Source organism: Carcharhinus amblyrhynchos, chromosome 18 (assembly GCF_965287045.1).
Source record: "Carcharhinus amblyrhynchos chromosome 18, sCarAmb.v2.hapA, whole genome shotgun sequence".
NCBI lineage: Eukaryota > Metazoa > Chordata > Chondrichthyes > Carcharhiniformes > Carcharhinidae > Carcharhinus > Carcharhinus amblyrhynchos.
Window position 1 is genome coordinate 10,638,306 of NC_137341.1, and position 20,430 is coordinate 10,658,735.

Consider the following 20,430-nt stretch of genomic DNA (forward strand, 5'->3'; position numbering starts at 1 on the left):
AGTGACACAAAGCCAAACAACAGTGATCCTACCTCTGGCAATTTTGCATTGTTTCCATGAAACCAGTCATAAGCGCAGCTTGTGCATCACATTGTGGAATCTATATTGAATTAATGCAATATATCCAGTCTATAAAACACAAGGCCCATCAACAGGGCAGAAGCAGAATCTGCTCTGTCAAACTTGGTGCATTTAACAATAACTGCCTTTCAAGTCCTGGTTCCTCCAGAGAAGGGGGAATCCTTTGAAACAAAGTTGGTGAAGCTGAAAGTAAATTCCCCAATAAGTAACAATGGGGGAGGACACCTGGACAGTATGCAGCATGTCAAGTCAGTGAAACATTGGTATCAACACCTAGTTTAACTATTAAAGTAACGGAATACCACTGGAATGCAAGAACTAATTTCACTTCATGACAAGAGTTTTGATTTTCAGCAAAGAAACCCCCTGCAATTCATCAATCAAGTTGCATCAAAAACAAATATTGTCTGCGTGCCCCAGGACAGCTCCAATTAATTATAGCTGTTTTTCTCCCCCTCAAGACTGACTCTTTGCAGGCTACTATCTCATGGGAACTAGTAACTTGCCCAAGCTTTGCACTACAACATGCCGACAGGCTGTTTGACTCGTATCTGTGTTGTTTATTCTTCACACGAACAGTTGTCCCAACTTCTTGTACTCACTATTTCCACAACTGTTAACCCTCCCCCCCCACCCCTATTTTTTAGTCATCTATTAATGTTTTGTGCTCTCCACTTCAAATGCCAATTCTGGGAGTGCATCTTTTAATTGCAGGTGCAAAAGGTGTTCCAAATTCAACCTCGTGTCCAGGTCACTCAATACCAGACAGAATCTTTCTATCAGAGTTCTTCAAACTTGAGATGAGACAGTAGATATGGACTGTTTCACCCCCTAGTCACCCTTTTTTTTTAAAAAGTAACATTTTAGGATGTAACACTAGTGTGTATCAAATTGCATTTGTAGAAAAAAGTCAGTTACAAGAAAAAAAATCTTAAATTTTGTTATTGACTACTGCAGCACAGAACTAACAGTAATTAAAAGGTAACATACTCTTCTCTTGACTCCATCCTTTCCACCCGTGCGTGTACAACAGTGAGATCCTCCCATAACACTTCTTTCTTGCCTTTTTTCTGTCGGTGCCCGGTGATATTTTGACCCCTTAAGATGGAAGTCAGGAAAGGGTCCTCCCACGACAGCACATTAAGACTGTGAACAGAGAGCCTTTGAACAATGATCTTTATAGATACTACTATAGGTTTTTTCTAAAATAAAGAGTATCATTTAATTAGCAAGCATCTTAGATAACTTGTTTTAAAAAGGTGCAGAATCAAAACTTTATTATAGAACATATTTTGGTCAGGTATCAGACTTAATTAGGCCAAGTACATAAGGATAGAGGTGGAAAGACTCTTCCCGCTCAGAAAGAACAGTAGGACTGGAGGGCACAGCCTCAAGATAAAGGGGGGGCGGTTTAGAACGGAGTTGAGGAAGAACTTCTTCACTCAAAGGGTGGTGAATCTCTGGAATTCTCTGCCCGTTGAAGTGGTGGAGGCTACCTCGCTAAATATTTTTAAGACGCGGGTTGATGGGTTTCTGATAAGAGAGGGGATTAAGGGTTATGGGGAGAGGGCGGGAATGTGGAACTGAGCCACGACAGATCAGCCATGATCTTATTGAATGGCGGGGCAGGCTCGAAGGGCCAGATGGCCTACTCCTGCTTCTTATGTTCTTAATGAGAAGGTCCACCCAGGAAAGAAACACTGAGTTGTTCACTAAATGATATACCAAGTTCTCATTACTCATTCGCATCACAGACTGGACATCTCATCACAAAATATTTGCTAATTTATTTGAGTTTATCACCTGTTCCACCTCCTAACCACTTTGAAGTTGCAAGGGAAAAAGTTAGTGATGTTCACAGGATTGAGGCCAGGAGGCCACAGAGTTTCAACAAACTAGGAGGTCTTTATTAAGATGATGTGTAAACATGCATTGTTTCCTCTGCCCAGTTACCCATGCAAATGGTAAAGTGCCCCATTCAGCTTCAATACTGCTGGTGAGGAATCACTATAAATGCACAACATTTCCTTCCCCTTTAAGTTAAAAATCTCCAGTAGCATATTATATTAAACAAGTATAACATGAAAATCAATTAACAATAGTGAATAAGTCAGACGATTTGCAGGTTGTCAGCAAACCTCAGGCATCTGCTTTTTAGCACTTGCTGTAACCTCTGGTATCTTTGGCTTGATGTGAACATTGTCAGTGGCTGTTTTAACCAGAGTTGACATTATGATGAGGTTGGCTCAGTGCCTGATCTGTAATTGAGGTTCTGTTTTCTCTAATCAGTTCCGTTAGTGTCAGGTTTCCACACATTTCCAGACAACTTCTTGGCACAGTTGGCTTTGGACTTCAGATTCCGCTTCTGATGGACTGGTTCTCCCCACTAATAGTTGATTCACATGACTCCTCCAGATGACAGTGTCTCAAGTTTGGACAACGTAGGAGGCAGGAGTGGTCTGTGCTAGAATTGTGACAAGAACTCATTTTTCTCCTGTAGTATAGTTTCTTGCCAGAACTTCTTCCCTGATGGTAGATATGTTGTTTCGCTTTCCCAGACACAATCTGGTCCTGATGCCTTTTTTGGACGATTTGTTTCTGGTGGTTTTAACAAGTAGAATGCTGTAGACAATTGTCATTCAATCAGTGATGCCAAAGAAACTTTTGACGTTGAGTGAGCAGTACTCTTGTACATAGCAGGAATTGACTCAAATATTTGGTCAATAAACCAGGTTCCTTTTAATTTGTGCTTCAGCGCTTGCACAAAGTGTCCTGTTAATCCATTTGTGATAGGATGGTATGGTGCAGGCCTAATATATTGCATTCGCTTCTCCTTGAAGAAGCTAATTCTTGACATATGAATTGTTGACATATGAATTCCTCAGGGAAATTAAATCTGAAGACTTTTCCCCAATCTCTCAAAGCGTCTTCTCTGAGGACATTGACTTTATAATGGCAACTTCTGGCTCTACTGAATGAGCATAGACTATATAATGAGAAACACGCAACCTTCAAACAGTCCTACATAATCATGTACCCATTGCCAAGCCTCTTCTGTTCCTTTTCCACGGATGCAACAATGCTAATGGTGACAAGTTTCACACTTTTGCACAGGATGAACATGTTCCCACTTCCTCTATTTCAGCATCTAATCCAGGACACCAGAAATAGCTCCTTGCTATCTCTTTCACATTCTCAGTTCCACAATGGCCCTCATACAATTGGTTCAATTCTCATTCCCCCTATCTGCTTTACAGATAACTTGGAAGCTTGAATGCAGGTTGAAAACAACAGTGTTTCTTCAGGATATTGTCACGGCCTGATTCTGAATCGGTCATTAGGTTTACTTTAGCCCAATTTGTTTGGATCTTTTTCCATCCAAGTTCTACCCATTATTGCCACATAATTTCCTTTGGCCGCATGCAAGGACAAATCTGCCATCTGCCTATTTGATTGTAGTAATGTCAATACAGACCTTCAAATGGAACCATTTCTCCAGTGCTAGTTTTAAAAGGTTTCTTGAGGGTTTCAAAGCGAGTGAAAGTCAGAGCTTTCCTTTATAAACAGTCACTGGAACCAGTGTGACTGCTGCTCCATCTCCACCTTTATCAGCTGTCCATTGAGTAGTGGAGTGATCCAGTATCAATTTGTAGCACCAGGAATAGTTAGTACATTCGATGACAATGTCTTCAGACTGTGAATCAGATTTCTTTTCATATTCTTTTTACACCACATTGACACATTATTCTTTGTTCTGTTTGCCAGTTGCTTTATTCTTGCTTTCAGCTACTTTCACCTGAAGCTGTTTTTTCCCTCCAGACATACATGTTCAATGTAGCCCCTTCTGCACATGATATCTTTGCACCAATAATCTGTTGCTGTGTCCAGTCTTCGCACATCTATAGCATGTACAAGTCTGGGTTAGCATCCAAGTTTTGGCTGACATCTTGTGAATCCTTCTGTTTGAACACAATTGCTGAGGTCCTTTGGCCACTGGCTCTATTGACATGGCAATTCCATGGCTTTCTTTAAAGCCAGGTTACTTTCAGGTAACAACTGTTTTAGAATTGCCTCACTTCTCAAACCACAGGCCAGTCAATCGAGGATTATTTGTTTAATACATCCCCAAAGTCAGTGTTCTGCAGCCTTTTTCAGTGTAGCCACAAATTGTGCAACTGATTCCCCCTCTTTTTGATTGCGCTTATGAAATCTAAACCTGAGATGACTAAAGGTTTGGTGAAAAGTGGCCCTGCAAAATTTCCACCTTTCAGCCTGGCTTTGCCAGCTGCACCAGACTCTAGAGGAGGATGTCCCGTCACCACTACCCCGCCCCCCCCGCCCCCTTACAAAAGGCTGTTGGAGCTTTTATAACCTCTGTTATCTTATTAGTTTATACAAAACAGTTAAATTGTTCCATATGCAAGTTCCAATGCTTTGTATTCTTGTCATATGGTCGCACAGCATCAAAAACTCCCATAATTTTTTCACTAAGGAAAGACCGGTGTGTGCAAGTGTGCCACAAGTTTTAGTTGCCTTTTCACTCCTAAAACAAGGCACAACCCAAGTTTCCGCCTGTTTTCTTTTGTTTTAAATCACCCCAAGTCTAGATTTGCTGTTGCAGAGTAATTGCTACTCATGTCTTCCAAGTTCATTTCAGGTGGAGCATGTGGTGAGCTTATCTTCCAAGTTATTTTCTTTGAACTTTGATGATTTTTTTTTCCTCTCAGGGTGGCTGCACGCATTGTTCAACTCCCTTGCCACCCATGTGGTGTTTGCAAGATGGGGGCTAGGAGGCCATGGAAATTCAACAAACTAGACAGCTTTAGTAAGATATGGCGTCTTACAGGCTGCAATCTTTGTGTGCCCCATTATCTGCGCAAATGGCCGATGACATCATGCATGCATTACCTTAAAATGCCCTATCTGCTTCAAAACTGCTGGTAAGGAATCACTATAATTACACAACAAGATAGGTTTGAAACCCAATAGTTGCAGCAAATATCCTTTTCGTCAAGATGAAAATGTCACCAAACGGAACCTGCACTGGTACTGCCATAAACATTTGAGAAGGCAGAATTCCCCATTCTCTCTCCTTATTTAAAATGTCTAAACATTTCCAGACATATTCAGTATCACGGAATAGTAAGAGAACCACTCACCTATTAGTAAAAGCATAGCAGTAAGAAGGAAGTGAAAGAGTTTTATAGAAGACTTTGAGCTTGTTAAATAGGTGAGGGGGAAAATCACTCAATACAAGCATTCTCTGTAACGAATGGATGATTCTGTAAAATAAAATAACAATCATACTGAGTAAGATGTGCTGCCATCGTGCCTTACTAGTAATAATAAACAACTATAACTACAAAAGAAAGTATTTGACCAGGCCAATTCCGATCTCGTTCTCAAACTTGCATTCAAGCACAGTTCCTTAGATTTTTCCCCTCTATTAATTTGATTTCCAGCTTTTGGGAAGACAATATACTTTCAGTCTTGCATCCGAATTTGGTATTCTGAAGCAGGACTATTTAGTCCTCCGTGCTATAAGTAGTTGTCTGCTGCATTACACCATTGTTGCTGCCAGAAAATGGGAAGAGGAGAATCTGGGATTTTTCTTTTTAAATTGCAGGAAAAGTTGAGGGAAAATTTAAGAGGCTTTCAAAAGGATGAGGATTTCTGAAAAGAATAAATAAAGAGAAACCATTTCTGCTGACAAGTGCATCAGTAACCAAAGGAAACTGATTTAACAAAGTTAGAACCAGAAGATCTGAAGGGGAGATAGGACCTTTGTATTATGCAGCGAGTTGCTTTGATCCAGTATCCAATGCCTGAAAGAGTGGTAGAAATACATTTAATTATAATTTTCAAAAGGAATGCATACTAGAATGGGCAAAACTGGCAAGCTATGGAGAGTGTGCAGGATAGTGGAACAAAGTGGAGCCATTCTGCAGTGAAACTCTACTGGCTAGAAATTTTGAACACACCAACGATTAATATGAAAAGCCATTCAAAGGTGCAAATCGGACAGCCTAGTCATTAAGCTTGTTTTTCACCTGTTGTTAACTGTGCAACTTACCCCCAAGTCAACATTAAGCACATACCTTCAGACAGCTGAAATCAGCAGTCAGAGAATGTCTCATGAGAATCTGATGATTTGACAGAGTGGAGCAAAAGTGACAACTTGCATTTATGTAGCCATTTTAAAACTTTCACCTATTTTCTCTTACTAGTAATTGCCAGCAAGTTTTAAATCAACATTGTAGGATATGACAGTAAAATTAGCCAAACAGAGATTACCGATCTTCTGAAGCATTCTACTGGGGTGGTTGATCAAGAAAACCAGGACCTTGAAATGCACAAAATTTTCATCATGGAAATCTCTTGTGCATCAATGATATAAAATGCATTAAACAAAACAGTGAAAAATTGTATGCACTGGAAATCCAAAAAAGCGGAGTTAACAATGTGAGGTGGAAGTTTGCCAGTACTCCCAATTCTGATGGAATCCCAAAATTGCACCTTAAAAGTTCACACACTGTATGATCAACATTTTATTCCAGAAGAAATACACATCTTACCTGCGCATAAATAATGGAACAGCCTGTCTTGGGGTTGACGTTTGGTCATCTTTGTTGAAAACCTCCCTGTGAAAATACAAACTAAATGAATTGGGCAAAAGATCTTCCGTTTTAAGAAATAGCAAAAAAGGACAGGTACTAGACTCTGCTTTGATATGAAGGTTGTATTCAGAACCAACTATTCCGCATCACCGACTGCATGTGTGCTTCAAGCAGTAGAAATTTGTCTGGACGTTACCCCACTCGTGAATTATTATTCAACTAGGAACTTCCAAATGGAGTTTGCCACTTTAAACGTCTCTTTATATTCAAGAAGTTTTTTTGGCTTTTATTACTTTGAGAAGTATCCTACATGGAATGAACCTGCATACCTTTTATAGAAGCGAGTGAAGGGTGTGGGCGTGGTAGAATCTGACCTGCCTGCAGCCCCAAGGTTAGGGATGGGTACAGTAGGGTGGAAGAGAAAATAGAGAAAATACACCAAGGGCAAGACACATTTTTCCACTCAATGTCTAGCAGTTAGTGATTGACCAACATTGTCAAAGAGCCAGAATGAAATCAGTTTCTGATTATCAGGAGGGAAAATGGAGTGGGATGGCACGAAGAACCCAAGCAAACAGAACTTGAGACGTAACTAAAAGGTTTAATCGACAAGAAAATGACAGCAGTAGAAGCATATTACAGCCATGTATGATCTTGCATTCATCAGACGACTACACATGTACTTTCCAGTGGGAGTTACTGCTGGCAGATAGTCAGATTTGTGCTCTTTTTCTCTCGTCAGTGGCAGTGAGTATAACTGCGGAAATATAAATACTGTACTAACAGTTGATTTCAGCACAGGTCAAGATTCAAAACCAGGGCCTTTTGGTCAGCAAGGCTTATTAACAAATCACCCGATGCCTTTACTAAGGGATCCCCAAAGTCTAATTCTTACAAATACACAAGAAAACACAAAAAAGTGAACTAACTGTGGAGGCTGTTTATGAAGGAGAATTTCTTTTGCAACCCCGATCATCATAATGGCAGCTGCTTTCGCCTTTTCTTTCTCAGCCTGACGCAGAAATTTGTTCACTATATTAAACACAGGTGTGTAACTGCAAGAAGAAAAGAATAACATTAGTAAAATGCAGTCAAACTACCCGTACGCCAACTCCCTACATAAAAAGGCCAGGCCTGTTAATAGAACGTGTTACAAATTTTACTCGCAAACATGGGAAAACAGGTTTATGAAGAGCTAGAATCAGTATTTGCATCAATTGGCTGCTTGACAGAACCACAGCACAGTCATAAAGGAAACAAAGTACTTCTTAAAAAATTCTTTGAGATATGGACATTGCTGGCAAGGCTAGAATCATAGGGGCATAGCCTCAAAATAAGGGCAGCAGGTTTAGGTCAGAGTTAAAGAAGAACTTCTTCACCCAAAGGGTTAAGAGTCTGTGGAATTCCCTGCCCAGTGAAGCAGTTGAGGTTACCTCGTGAAATGTTTTTATGGCAAAGAGATAGATTTTGGGTTATAGTGAGTGGGCAGACAAGTGGAGCTGGGTCCACAAAGATCAGCCATGATTTATTGAATGGTGGAGCAGGCTCGAGGGGCCAGATAGCCTACTCCTGCTCCTAGTTTTTATGTTCTAGTTGCCCATCCCTAATTGCCCTCAACTTGATCAGCAACCTCCTTGAATCGCTGCTGTCCAACTGCAGGTGAGTTGCTGCAGTGCATCCTGTATATAGCACACACTGCTGCCAATATGCGTCAGTGGGGCAGGGCATTAATTCCAAGTTGGTGGATAGAGTGCTGATGAGACGGACTGCTTTGTCTTGAATGTTGTTGAGCTTCTTCAGAGTTGCTGGTGTCAAACTCATCCAGGCAAGTGGAGAGTATTTCATCACTCATCTGACTTGTAGACTTTGAGTTGTAGCCTCACAATTTCAAGCCTTCAATCTGCTCTTGCAGTCAGAGTATTTAAATGGCTAGTCCAGTTCAGCTTCTGATCAACGTTAAGCCCCCAGAATGTTGATAGTGGGGGATTCAGTGATGGTATTGCCATTTAACGTCGAGGGGGAGGTGGCTAGATTATCACGTTAGAGATGGTCATGACTCGGAACTTGTATGGCATAAATATTACTTGCCATTCATCAGTCCCTGACAGTTGTCCAGGTCTTGCTGAATATAGGCACAGGCTGCTTCAGTACAAGGAATCGTTCAATTCTTTTGTCCATGCTTAGACCATGGCTGTAAGGTTATGAGCCAAGCGGCCCTCAGTGGAATGAGTGAGGAGAAAGCAGTGCTAGTGAAGAGCTGGCAATAAACAGAATTTTGGATAGAACATATTGGTATATGGGAGTTCAAGTTGCTGCAGTTGGAACAACCCAAACCTGACGCTTCGCAGAAATGTAAATTTACCGACTCAAATGTTCTTACTGAGGCATCACTGTCTTGAAAGGTGCTATACAAAAAGCATTTTTTCCACACTTGTCTTGTCAGTGCACCATGAATCAAAGGCTCTAACAGCTGTTTGGAAGTAATCTAAATCTAAGTAATCTAAACTATACAGCATTTTAGAGTTGTCATCTACCCATACCATACCAGCTCCTTTTGAACAATCCCAAACATGTTGATTCCGCTTTTAAACCCTCTTCACACTTTTAAGACAGAAGAAATGATGATCTATCAAATAGCTTAATTTTGCAATGGAATGGCAAAGATAGAAACATCACAGCTTACTCTAGGTGTGCACTATTAGAAGTCACAGGTACACGCTGGCCAGGATTTTGCAGTCAGTGACATAAGAAATGGCACTTGCTAGGAATTGCTGCCCACTGGCTTTAAGCAGCAACTTGCTCTGGAGTCAGCATCTGATCCTGTGCGTGACCAATGGGATGCAGACTCCACACATGCACACACCCCTTCCACATTCCATTCCTCCACCAATGAACTGTGGCAGCCGTGTGTACCATCTACAAGATGCACTGCAGGAAGTTACCAAGGCTCCTTAGGCAGCACCTGTCAAACCCATGACCACTACCATCTAGAAAGATGAGAGCAGATGCCTGGGAATGCCACCACCAGGAGATTCTCTTGCAAGTCACTCACCATCCTGCCTTGAAAATATATTATCACTCCCTCACTGTTGCTGAGTCAGAATATTGGAACTCTCTCCCTAACAGGACTCTTGGGTGTACCTACACCTCAGGGGCTGCAACTGTTCATGGTGGTGGCTCACCACCACCTTTTGAAAGGCAACTAGGGATGGGCAATAAGCGCTGGCCTAGCCAGCAATACCCACATCCTGTAAATGAATAAAAATCTTGTGTAGGAGCAAATATCTTGCATCTCTGACAGCAAGTTCTGGATTTCCATGTCAACTGCACAGGTCTAAAAGCTGCTGTCCAATTCATTCCATTATAACAAGAGTGCTGTCTGCTTAGCAAAATTCAGTATTCTGCTTTAATCTTCTTATTTCTCACATTTAATCACACACATTAGTTAAGTGTTGCTCACTAAATTAACAAATTGATCAAGTTAATTTCACATGGTCAAATTTATGCTGGAGCTGAAACATGTACTTTTTAAATAGAAGTACATTTGCCGTAAATGCAAACAGCAGAAGATGCAAATTTGACAGCATATTCAAGTGTCCAAATATGCTTACTTCACAACTTCAACTTTCACGCCAAACTGCGTCAATGCACTCATTCTCATCTAGGTTTTGAGTTTTGGACCACTTAGGCTCAACCTTGTTCCAAGGTTGACATAAGTAATTTATTCTACGTGAATCTCAAAAATTACTGCAAACTTTTAAAAAAATCTTCGTTACCCATTCTCAATTTAATGTTCTTAACACTGGGATCAATTTCAAAACAACCGGACAGTTTCCAATGTCTTAATCGTGCAATTATGTTTCATGTCTCAGCCCAGAGGGGGAGAGACACAGAGACAGAGAGAGACAGCCAGCAGACCCGAGCCAGTTCCTGGCTTTATCCAACAGATCTACAAACACACTACCAGCAGAGGTCAGTGTTTAGCAATCAAAAGCAGGAAACCATTCCAACTTTTCTTTCAGCTGAGGCACTTCAGCTGACTGCCTGCAGCACATACATTACTAGCATTAGCTGCCTCATCGTAATCAAACCTGGGACTTTCCTGCTTTGTGTAGAAGCTATTCACCTCCACACTACCAGCTGTATTAACTTACATAAACCTCTGATCCATTAATTCAAATAATCAACACTAATATATATTAATACGTATACTCTTTAATTTATTAGATGGCCTGGTAACATTTCTGCACTATATTAACCACTGTGCTGTTTAATGCCCTCTTCCTACCATCACACTGGCACTGCTGAACTATCTTTCAGCTTGCCAGTTCCAAATGGTGCAGTGTATTGCTTTTGATAGCTTTGGTCCACAGAATTTTGGTCATCACACTTTACAAAGGACATGAAGGCCTTGGAGAAGGTACAGAAGAACTTCACTCGAATGATTCCAGGGATGAAGGATTACATGGATGGACTGGAGAGGCTGTGGTTCTTCTCCTTAGAGCAGAGAAGACCAAAAGGAAATTTGACATAAGTGTTGAAATTAAGGGTTTAGATGGAATGAAGAAAGAGTAACTGTTCATCAGTAACTAGGGAACACAGACTTTAAAGATGATTGGCAAAAGAACTTGAGACATAGGAAATTGTTTTTCATGCAATGAACAGTTCAGATTTGCAGTCTGCTGCCCAATATCAGATTGGATTAATATTGGAAGAAAAAAAGAGATAATGGAAATAGAGCCACTGAATGGGACTAATTGGGTTGCTCTTTAACAGAGCCGGTGCAAACTTGATGGACCAAATGGTTTCCCTTTTGTACTGCATTATACGCCGAAAAAGGTGGTACTATAGTTTTAGCCAACGTTAACAACTGTCTTTGCTCAAAAAACATCCAGGTGTAGAGTGAAGTACTGACATACAAACTAAATTCAGCTGTAGATTTTAATTGACAATATTGCCACAACAAACTGGTTATTACACAGCAATAACTACTTCCTGCTGCTGGCTGCTGCAGTGTCTGGAGACCACAAAGGCGGCAATCTTGACAGAGAGGAGAATGATGGTCAACAGGAAATTACCCGAATGTGGAAAGTTTAATTCAACATTAACAGACTCCTTTAATTAATATAGCAGCCAGCATCACAGAAATTTGAAAATCAAAATAAACTAAGTAACAAGCCTCCCTTCAGTTTCTAAATAAGCCCTAAGTTATTGGATACGGAGGGATTCGGGAATAAGTTGGGAAATTTGAAGTAGAAGATTGCTCATAATCTTAACTAAATAGCAGAACAGACTTCTGGGAAAATCTGCTCATATTTCTTATATTCTTAAGAAGGACTCATCCCAATGGCCAGTTATAGCTTTTTCATAAAATACATCAGAATATGCAGCTCATTACAAAAATAGGACACTCAGCCTTGTATTAGCATCATGGACAATTCCCACAAACAAGCTTGCATTTTATAAAAGAACAATTGGTGACTTTGCACATACTCAATGTTCAATAACATTGGTTTACAAGTGGAAGAAGCTGTCTTTTTTACTCTAATTTGCTTTCTGGAATTGACACAAGCTTTCTGGAGATTACAATGTTGCGCCCCTATTGCATATACTGGCCTTTGAGCTGCAGTCTTTAAAGACAATGGTCTGGGTAGTGAGACAAGACAAACATTCCAATTTTCTTTCACTGTGTGCAATTTGTTGCATTGTGATCCTTCTAGACTGCTGCACACCCACATCACTTGAACTTCTTACAGGCAGCCTGTTTGACCTACACTATGTTCTAGACTGCTGTACACCCACGCAGCTTGGAGGGAATATTCGATGAGACATGATTCTTAGCCAAAAAGTTGGTTTATGGTACGCAAATCAAATGTCATTTTCAAAGCAGTAGTCATGAATTTCCAATTGCCTTGTTCCACAAGGGTAGCAAAATCATAACCATGCTGCTAGTTTCATTTTGGAGAGCAATAGAGGTGTTGCATACTAATGGAAGGATTGGTCTGGCACAGGGACAACTGGTCTGGTGTGGAGTGCCTTAGCATAGGGAGGAGGCAAAGGGGCAAAGTTGGTGAACCATGGCATCTTTTACATCCATAGAGCAGATGGGGCCACAATCTTGTATCTTATCTGACAGTACAGCACTCTCTCACCTAAGTGCATGCCTAGATTATGTGCTCAGTCTCAGGTCAGTGATGTTTCCAAGGCATTTTACAAAAAGACAAAAAGATGGATTTCAGACATAGTGTACCTGTACAACCGGACCTCAACATGGTTCATCTGGCACATTTCACAGAGCACTTGGACTTGCTTGTGACAAACACAAACACATGGAATCAGGCAGTTCCGAGTGGTTATTATTCCCATCAAGTACTTGTTATATTCCAAGGCAAGCTCTAACCAAAATTTCTGCAATAAGGCTCCTGAAGAAAAAACAATTGAAAGTGTGCATTAGACTAAGATGATTTGCTCTAGAACTGCATGGGGAGACAAACAGGAATTACTAACAGTTTCCAAGTTATTATTTAATTCATAAAATTCAAAGACGAGGGCATAGGAAAACAATATATTCCAAAGTTTCAAATACTCGGGATCTTCCCCACCTCTGAAGTGCTGAAACCTATTTCATCATCAGCCTGCATGTTCATTGGTTTGACAAGTTGTCTGCTTGTCATTGTTGAATAACCGGTGTTGAACACACAGGCATTGTGTTACTGTCTGCGTTGCCATGGATGTATAACTTTGCCCACTGCTCCAAATATAGAGAATGCCTGCTGTATGAACTAGAAAGGCAAGGCAAGGCAGTAGATGCATGGGAACATCACCACTGCAAGCTCCCTGCCAAGTCACGCACAATTCTGACTTGGACTATAATTCCTTCATTCTCACCTAGTCAAAATCCTGGAACTCTCTTCCTAACAGCACTGTGGGCATACCGACACCACATGCACACAAGACAGCAACTCACCGACGCTTGCTCAACGGCATTCAGAGATGGACAACAAATGTTGGCCTAGCCAATGATGCCCCCATCCCATGAAAGATTTTTTTTTTAAAAAATCACTCAAATTTGACAAAAAGTTCATATCAATTCAGTAACGAACAGTTGTACGTGTGGGAATGCATTTTTCGCAGAGCAAGATCTGGTCGGCACGGTAGCACAGTAATTAGCACTGCTGCTTCACAGCTCCAGGGACCTGGGTTCTATTCCCAGCTTGGGTCGCTATCTATGTGGAGTTTGCACATTCTCCTTGTGTCTGCATGGGTTTTCTCCAGGTGCTCCAGTTTCCTCAAGATGTGCGAGTTAGGTTGATTGGCCATGCTAAAATTGCCCTTTAGCGTCCTGAGATGCATAGGTTAGAGAGATTAGTGGGTAAACATATATAGAGATATGGGGGTAGGGCCTGGGTGGGATTGTGGTCGGTGCAGACTCAATGGGCCAAATGGCCTCTTTCTGTACTGTAGGGATTCTAAGATAAGATCCCACAGTGAACTAACGACTTTGATGGTGTTAGCCAAGGAGAAATGTTAGACAGGACAGTGGGGAAACACTGACCAGGCCCAGCAAGTGTGGCACAGCCAGGTTACTTGTCAACATCATACAGTGAAAGCACACATGGTGGAGAGCAAGAATGAAACTGTGGGTAAATGTAACAGAGATAGATAAGGAAGTTTGACAAGTGTAAATTAACTCAATACACAGTGCAAGCTACTTTTTCCTGTTTGAAGTCTTGACAGATTGTAAAGTTTTTGAACTCATTCACATTCACTATGCTCAGACACAGATTCAGAAGTACCACATACCACTGTGTTTACCATTTTCTGCCCACTTGTATTCAGAATTGAATGGCCAACTCTGTGGGAAAAATCTAAAGGGACGTTTCATCGGGGTGGGGGGGGAGGGGGGGGCCTGCTGGAGATGTTGTTGACCTAGAGCGAGGGTGGGAGTGGGGGTTCAACTGGTCAAACTCCTCACTCTACCCATTAACCCACTGGAACTTGACAACTCATTTCCTACCCTTCCCTCTCAAACGTGCTCACTCGCTGTCTTAAAATTAGTTGTGTGCAACAAACCTAGAATTGGAGGAGCAATGTGAATGAAATACAGAAGATTACAGGGGGAGGGGCAGAGTGATGAGAGATTTGAAAACAAGGTTGAGAATTTTGAAGTTAAGGCTTTGTTTCATTGTGGAGAAGACGCAGTGCTGAGTGCTCCCTGTCTCTGATGCCAAAACTGGCTGTGTTTGAGACACTGGCTGCAAGCCCCAGCTCCAACTCCCACTCCATACAGACAACTCTTTGTCTCCTGTCTAGACGCCTTCCAGTCTTTCCCCAGACATTGTGGAAATGTGCATAGCAAGTAGGAAGGAGTGAAGATCGGACTAAAGAGCTATGCAGAAGACTGGCCCAGCAGAGCTCAATGCTCCCTGGCCAGGCTAGACAGTTTATGGGAATGGGCAAAAAGATTTCAGAAATACCACAGTGTGAGGCAAATATCTGGGGCAGCCAAGATGTTGGGCTATGATCTATCTTTGTGTGAATGGACTGCAAGAAGAGTTAAATAAAACTGTTCACTGTCAGCTAGCAGTTTCTGACATATTTCAAGAAACTAAATATTACAAACACCATTTCAATTTAAAATTCAGAAAAATGGTACACTTGTTTTCGCTCAGATATAGTGGCCGCAATTTTACTGCCTGCCAGCCACAGAATCAGAGCGAAGACTGACACAGACAACAGAAATGTCTAATAAAAAATCTTGAGCGGGATTTTATGGTTTTGGGGCGAGGCTGTAAAATCCCACTCAATACATCTACTCTCAATGCAACATTTGCTCAAAGGTACCATTAATTATAAGAATAAAGAAAATTAAGGACACCTGCTATAAAAATACTGTAGTTATAAGAATGTGACAGATGTTGGAAATTCTACGGTAACCTGATTCCCTATCGTCCGTCCACCATCCACAAAACACAATTCCGGACTGTGATGGAATACTCTTCACTTGCCTGGATGAGTGCAGTTCCAATAACGTTCAAGAAGCTTAACATCATTCTGGATAAAGTGGCCCACTTGATCAGCATTTCACCCACTAATTTAAACATTCACTGTCCTCCACCATGATTACTGAAGCACGTGTCTGCAGTGTGGAACATTCACAAAATGGCCTGCAGCAACTTGCTAAACTATCCTCAACAGCAGCTTTTGAACTAGTGATCTCTTCCACCCAGAAGGACAAGGGCAGCAGACATGAGAACTCCACCTGCATTTTCCCGTCCAAGTCGCTCATCATTCTGATTGAAAGGCTGTCATGTAGTTCCAATGTCATAAGGTGGGGTTAACGGACACTTTCACTGACCCTACAGCACCATAGATGCAGCTGGACCATGTGAATAGCACAGGTTCACAAAGGCCTTCTCAAAAGCTCTTAGGGCAAAAAAAAGCTGACTATACCAATAACACTCCTATCTGGTTAACAAATCAAAAAAAAATTGCGGGTATAGTGGTTGATATCAACACCTCTCTTAACCCTTCCACTGCCTAATCTGTCACGCTGTTTGTCTGACTTCAAGTATCAGATGAACAGAAAAGGCCTTCAGTTAAATTTTGGGACCAAAACCATTGGCTTCCCTATTCCCTAGCAATCTACAGTATCTCTCTGTCCACTGTCTTGAGGTTGAACGACATCAATTTCACCTTTGGCAATGTACTTGACCCTCAACCAAGCTTCCAGCCCCATCTGTGCTCAAATGCCAAGATCATTTCTGTAACAGTGTCTTTCTCTGCCCCTCTCAGTTCACCTGCTTCTGAAACCCCAAACCATGCCTTTACCTTCAGACCAAGTGGATAGAGAGTGAGAATTCACTTTTTGTATCATCACATGCGCCTTTGTTTAAAAATCACATTAATGTTTGCGAGATGCTTTCAAAGCACATTATTTGTCACTGTTACGTGGATTTGATTGGCCCTATTTGTCACATTCATTTTTTTTAATGAAGTTATTGGTTCCTGTCTCTATCATGGTTGCTTTTCATTTTGCACTTATCTATGAGTATTTCAGACAGCACCACATTCTTGGACACAGAGGAAGGCTAGGTCAACACAACATAAGAAATAGGAGCAGGAGTAGGCCATCTAGCCCTTCGAGCCTGCCCCGCCATTCAATAAGATCATGGCTGATCTGTCGTGGCTCAGTTCCACATTCCCGCCCTCTCCCCATAACCCTTAATCCCCTCTCTTATCAAAAACCCATCAACCCGCGTCTTACAAATATTTAGCGAGGTAGCCTCCACCACTTCAACGGGCAGAGAATTCCAGAGATTCACCACCCTTTGAGTGAAGTTCTTCCTCAACTCCGTTCTAAACCACCCCCCCTTTATCTTGAGGCTGTGCCCCCTAGTCCTACTGTCCTTTCTGAGTGGGAAGAGTCTCTCCACCTCTATCCTATCCATCCCATTCATCATCTTATACGTCTCAATGAGATCTCCCCTCATTCTTCTAAACTCTAACGAGTACAAGCCTAGTTTATTCAGCCTCTCCTCATAGCTCAACCCCCTCAACTCCGGCATCAGCCTAGTAAACCTCCTCTGCACTCCCTCCAAGGCCAGAATATCCTTGCGTAAGTACGGCGCCCAAAACTGCACACAGTACTCCAGCTGCGGCCTCACCAATGCCCTATGCAGCCGCAGCAAGACCTCCCTAGTTTTATATTCAAACTCGGTTCCTATTCACGGACACAAGTTTTCAAAACACTAAGAACAACACTGCTTCACCTGCTCAGTGCCGAATCACCTCACTGTCACCCTGGTGAGTGTCAGCTGGTCCCTGTACATCTGCAGCAGTATAGTGGGCATGCACAAGCACAAGAGATGCTGAGGAGTGACAAGAAACCACCTTGAAAGCCTCCTCTTTCGCTGCTGAAGGAATCCAAGGCAAATAGCATTCCAGGAAACAAAACCTACATCAAGGACAGGAAGGAAAACTCCAAGGCAATTCCAGAAAATCTTGGATGGGTGGAAACCCTGACAACAATGTCTTTTTTTCCCCTTTTCTAAAAATTTAAATTCATACAAGATCCACAAAAACTATATTCTTGTGGGTCTTTCTAGCGTGAATTGGTACTTAAATGGCTTTTTCTTTATTCCTCATAATACACATGAACTTTTCAGGAAGAGTTACTGGATAGCAGCAAACTATGAGAATCCCAGTCAATTTTGTTCTGATCAAGGAACATGCAAAAGATCTGGAGCACTCCCACCACATCCTGGCTATGTTAAATAATTTCATCACAGAACAAAGAACAAATCTGGGATTTTTCTAATCTGTACAGTGCTAGATGGCACATTTGTTCATTTAGCTTTGGCGAGTCCCTAGGACTGAAGCTGCAACATTTATTGCAGTCCTCGTTTATAATCTCTCTTCATATATCATTGCTTCATCATGCTTGGCACATTCACTATATATTAATAGAACACAATTTTAAAAATCTCGTTGCATTTATATCTGAAATAATGTGGACAGCTTTGGCCCCCTTATCAAAGATACACTGACATTGGAGACAGTCCAGTGAAGATTCACGAAGTTGAAGTGGAGGGATATGAGGAGAGTTTGAGCCTGGATTCATTGGAGTTTAGAAGAATGAGGCACAACTTTATTGAGACATAAAAGGTTTCATGAGGCTTGAGTGTAGATGCTGAGAGGTTGTTTCCCCTTGCGGAAGAGTCCAGGACCAGAGGGCATAATCTCATTTGCCCATTTAAGACAGAGATGAGAAGGAATTTCTTCTGAGAGTAGTGAATCTATGGAATTCTTTACCATAGAGAGCAGTAGAGGCTGTGTTGTTAAGTATGTTCAAGGTGAAGATAAGCAGATTTTTAAAATCAGTAAAGGAATCAAGGGTTATGGGGATAAGATTGGAATTGAGAATAATATCAGATCAGTCATGATCTCATTGACTGATGCAGCAGACTCGATGGACTAAGTGGCCTGCTTTGTACTCCGATGTCTTATGGAGTTAAAGTAAAGATTAAATGCCAAACAATCAACTTGAAATAGTTGAAATCTTAGCTCTGTTGACATTCATCAGTTTCTATGGGTGTCTGATATTTATGAATTGCAACTGCTTCATCCTAATACTCTTGTGCAATTAGCTGCAAACTATCATCCATCAGTGTCAATGCAAATAATCTGGATGAATGCATAACTAATATACATGAAATACTATGTTGAAAACAGTGCCACAGTGTCAATGTACTGGCTTGCAGAGCTCAAATCACAAAGTTACACACAGTCGTTAAGCTTTTGAAATGCATTGTTCAAAAAACAGAATTGATAAAAATGTTTGCCATAACATTTACCTCCACGTCGAAGCTCTGAGTCAATGTCAACCAGGTTGAAATTGAATATTGAGAGTGCGCCGGTTAGTGCAACATCATGATGTGCTTTCCAGTATGCACTCTTATTATGAGCATTGCAATGGCAAACTGAAGGAAGCTTCCAGTACTGGCACTAATATAGAAGAGAGGTGAAAAGGGAAATATGTTACAAATTTTAAAAACACTTAACAAGAAAGCATATCAACCTGAGTATTTAATACAAACCTGTATTGACAGCAAGCTATTTCTACATTCAACGCAGGAGGAGTTAAAAGCATTGATATGTAAATATTCATATTTGGTGTGCATCCCAACAGAAAATCTTTTACTTCAAATTTTCTGTTTCCCTGATGCTAATTTTGATTTCTATTTTCTCAATCGCTTGCAGTATTCTATCACTACATTCCTTAAAAGGATGCAATGTGACTTGAGAAGACTGCAGCTCGTGGTACCCACCTCAGAAGCAGGCTTGTCACAGATGTAACAATAGCACTGTTCACAGAAATTTGAATTGCTACCCACAGGCTCCGATATCTCATTTTCTGTGCGCCTAAAACAGAGAAATTAATTTATTTTAAATATATTGAGAATATAACTAATCACATTCTTAAAATTAAATACTGGAGAATTGATGTTGAAAATAGGTGATGGCAGGAGGACACCAGCAGGACTGGAACTAATTTCAGACAAAAAAAAATTAAGGTGAATTAAACTTCACCTCCTGCTACTTTTCCCTAAAACTCACCTCCTTCTGTCAAAGCATAAATTAATTATGCATTTTTGTGAGCTTCACTATAAATCAAACATTACTGAATAACACAATTTGAATATTCAGGACCAAATTCTTGTACCTTTGAAATGAGATGATTTTATTTGCAATCATTTCTGCCATTTTAAAAATATGAAGCAGTATTTCTTTCAAATCACTGACAACCATAGATTAGAGGGTTAATGTGGTAGGTAAGTGCAGGTTCTTCTGCTTTCACACCCGAATTTGAATCTAGCAAACTGACAAGCCAAGTCAGATCTTTCAGCTTTCTACATGGGATCTACGTTTCATAATGAGCTTGGAAGCTGCTCAGAATGCAAGACTTTACAAGGTGGTAACATTTAAACTTTCTTTCAATTCAAGGTAATATTCAAACAGTAGTGGAAAGAAGCAAATGACTTAATACTAATCATCTTAACCCATGTAACCTAGTTGCCATGGGGGACATGGGCCCAGGTCAAAAACTTATCAGATGAGTGTAAGCTTAAATACCAGCACACAAAGGAGGGCAAAGCTGGCCTTACCACTGCCAGGCTTACAGACGCACACTCCAGAGACACAGCACAAGCTACAGTGCAAGATCCTGCTG

The 20,430-nt window shown here is 41.1% G+C and overlaps 1 protein-coding gene across 2 annotated transcripts in view; it reads right to left on the reverse strand.

The window, feature by feature from the left end:
• The window catches only part of LOC145354834 (uncharacterized), a 56,688-nt gene that overhangs the window by 21,354 nt on the left and 14,904 nt on the right, over nt 1-20,430 (reverse strand). For both annotated transcript variants that reach the window (XM_080206350.1, XM_080206349.1), the window contains exons 4-10: nt 19,529-19,622; nt 19,055-19,205; nt 12,949-13,120; nt 7,628-7,753; nt 6,657-6,722; nt 5,241-5,363; nt 1,072-1,227 (exon numbers count right to left, since the gene is read on the reverse strand). In XM_080206350.1, coding sequence (XP_080062476.1) covers nt 1,072-1,227; nt 5,241-5,363; nt 6,657-6,722; nt 7,628-7,753; nt 12,949-13,120; nt 19,055-19,205; nt 19,529-19,622 — 888 coding nt within the window. The remainder of the gene's footprint in view (nt 1-1,071; nt 1,228-5,240; nt 5,364-6,656; nt 6,723-7,627; nt 7,754-12,948; nt 13,121-19,054; nt 19,206-19,528; nt 19,623-20,430) is intronic.